The sequence below is a fragment of the Perca flavescens genome, chromosome 3 (assembly GCF_004354835.1).
Source record: "Perca flavescens isolate YP-PL-M2 chromosome 3, PFLA_1.0, whole genome shotgun sequence".
Taxonomy (NCBI): Eukaryota; Metazoa; Chordata; class Actinopteri; order Perciformes; family Percidae; genus Perca; species Perca flavescens.
Genome location: NC_041333.1, coordinates 39,645,948 through 39,648,447, shown reverse-complemented (window position 1 = coordinate 39,648,447; position 2,500 = coordinate 39,645,948). Strand labels below are relative to the sequence as shown.

Here is a 2,500-nt window from a genome sequence, read left to right as displayed (position 1 = left end):
CTAATGAATTAAAGGACTCGTGGTTTCAGCCGTTCTAACTGTAGAAACTGTTTAGGAGTTTAATTTATAACTAAATGTTACATTCCACCGCTGACTTCAATGATTAGCACTAGAGTTAGTTAGCTGCGTACGCTGATGACACCGTCCTTCCTGTGGTACGTGGAGAGTTCGGCCAGGCCGGCCAGGAATAGCTGATTGGCTGCGTTGTACGCTTGTCCCGCCTCCACCATCTTCCCGCACAGCTTCATCACCTGATTGGCCAGAGACACAGATTACAGACCAATGAGGTCTCTTCACAGTTTCAGATACATGTCTGCTGAGAGACACACAACATAACAGTGTCACCCCAGGACTACTTTCCTCTACTTTTACTGAAGTTAAAGTGCATCAAATAAAATCAATGAGTGGATCTGCCAGAAATTTTGTTTTTGGTTCTAAAAAAAAAAGGAGAGATTTGCTCGTCTCAAATCTAAGACACTTTGTTTAATCTTCATTAATCAGAGGTGTGTTTTGGGCATAACATGCAATCAACCAATCAGAGATCATTTCCCGTTCCCTTTAAAGGTCCCATGGCACAAAATTGTCACTTTATGAAGTTTTTTAACATTAATATGAGTTCCCCCAGCCTGCCTATGGTCCCACCAGTGGCTAGAAATGGCGATAGGTGTAAACCGAGCCCTGGGTATCCTGCTCTGCCTTTGAGAAAATGAAAGCTCAGATGGACCAATCAGGAATCTTCTCCTTATGAGGTCATAAGGAGCAAGGTTACCTCCCCTTTCTCTGGTTTGCCCACCCAGAGAATTTGGCCCACCCATGAGAGAGAGAGACATCATGGCTTTCAATATAAATATATAAAAGAGACTTTAGATACAGTATTAGGGGACCACTAAGGCCTATATAAAAGAGACTTCAGATACAGTATTAGGGGACCACTAAGGCCTATATAAAAGAGACTTCAGATACAGTATTAGGGGACCACTAAGGCCTATATAAAAGAGACTTCAGATACAGTATTAGAGGACCACTAAGGCCTATATAAAAGAGACTTCAGATACAGTATTAGGAGACCACTAAGGGGTATATAAAAGAGACTTTAGATACAGTATTAGGAAACCACTAAGGTCTATATAAAAGAGACTTCAGATACAGTATTAGGGGACCACTAAGGTCTATATAAAAGAGACTTCAGATACAGTATTAGGGGACCAAGGTCTATATAAAAGAGACTTCAGATACAGTATTAGGGGACAACTAAGGTCTATATAAAAGCATCCAAAGAGCACAATGTCATGGGACCTTTAACAGTAGAATTAGTAGTAACAGCAGTATTAGTAGTAGCTGTAGTATTAGTAGTAACAGTAGTATGTTTACCTTGTCCAGTTGTGTCTCGAGCACAGACACATCCGCCTCAAACAGCTCTAGCTTCAGCCTGAACAAAAGGAAATCAAACATCATCAGGGCTTCTGCGCATGAGCTTTAAGGAGACGCTAAGGGGTGTGTGTCTGTTTCTCTGTGTGTGTGTGTGTGTGTGTGTGTGTGTGTACCTGAACTCAGGAGAGTCTTTGACACATTCCTCGAAGTCCAGCAGCGAGTCCATGACGTCTTCTGTTACTGTCCCGAAGTCAACCTGTTGATAACGTTGATCAAAGCCTCTCCATACTGACGGTTAGCCTGTTAGCATCCAGTTAGCTCCGTTCATCATGTTTTAACTCCGTCCACAAGCCGGGGGGGGGGGAGACAACGGGACAACTGCCGAGAGAGTTGTTCCGCGAGCCGAGTCCGACTGTTTCCCATCCGGCCTGTCACGCCCGTTGTTGACACAGTGTCAATAAAAGCATGTTTGGTGTGTTTTTAGTGTAACAGCTGTCTGCGCAGCCTGCCTGCACCTGCTGCTGCTGTTGCTGTTGTTGCTAACCGACCGCTTCCGCCAAACATCCGGGTCGCTTGGCTCTGAGCCAGACACGAGAAACAGCGACACCCCGCGGACCGGCGGGGTGATAACCCCCATAGACTGACACAGTACCCCCAGGATTCTCCGAGTTAAATTTAAGACTTTTTGAGGCATTTAAAAACCACCTATGATGAAATATAATGCCACCTTCACGGCCATATCATAGAAAATTAGTGTGACATTTTCGTTAAGTTTGTTTGTACTTTAATAACAATAAAATAGTTGTCGCGTATAGAGCTCTAATGCCACACACACATACACACAAACAGAGACACACACAGACACACACACAATTGAAATGTTACCCACACAGAATATTTTTTTTTTATGCTTAGGCATTTATTTAATCCTACGAAAGAAAAAAAAAAAAAAAAAAAAGACTTGTAAACAAAATGTAATACCTTTTTTAGATTATTAAATGTAAGACTTTTAAAATAGTTTTAAGATCCTGTTTATTTGACTGACTTCAATAAGTGTTAATACCTGACTACAAGTAAAGGTCCTGCATTTTAAACCTTATTACTACAGCAGTTAACCATCGTGTTGTCT

The 2,500-nt window shown here is 42.1% G+C and overlaps 1 protein-coding gene across 1 annotated transcript in view; it reads right to left on the bottom strand.

The window, feature by feature from the left end:
* The window catches only part of zgc:162872 (BAR_ACAPs and ArfGap_ACAP domain-containing protein), a 20,092-nt gene extending 18,141 nt beyond the window's left edge, over window positions 1-1,951 (bottom strand). The window contains exons 1-3 of the mRNA XM_028574054.1: window positions 1,545-1,951; window positions 1,372-1,429; window positions 132-251 (exon numbers count right to left, since the gene is read on the bottom strand). Coding sequence (XP_028429855.1) covers window positions 132-251; window positions 1,372-1,429; window positions 1,545-1,597 — 231 coding nt within the window. The 5' untranslated portion in view covers window positions 1,598-1,951. The remainder of the gene's footprint in view (window positions 1-131; window positions 252-1,371; window positions 1,430-1,544) is intronic.
* Between the last annotated feature and the right edge of the window lie 549 nt (window positions 1,952-2,500).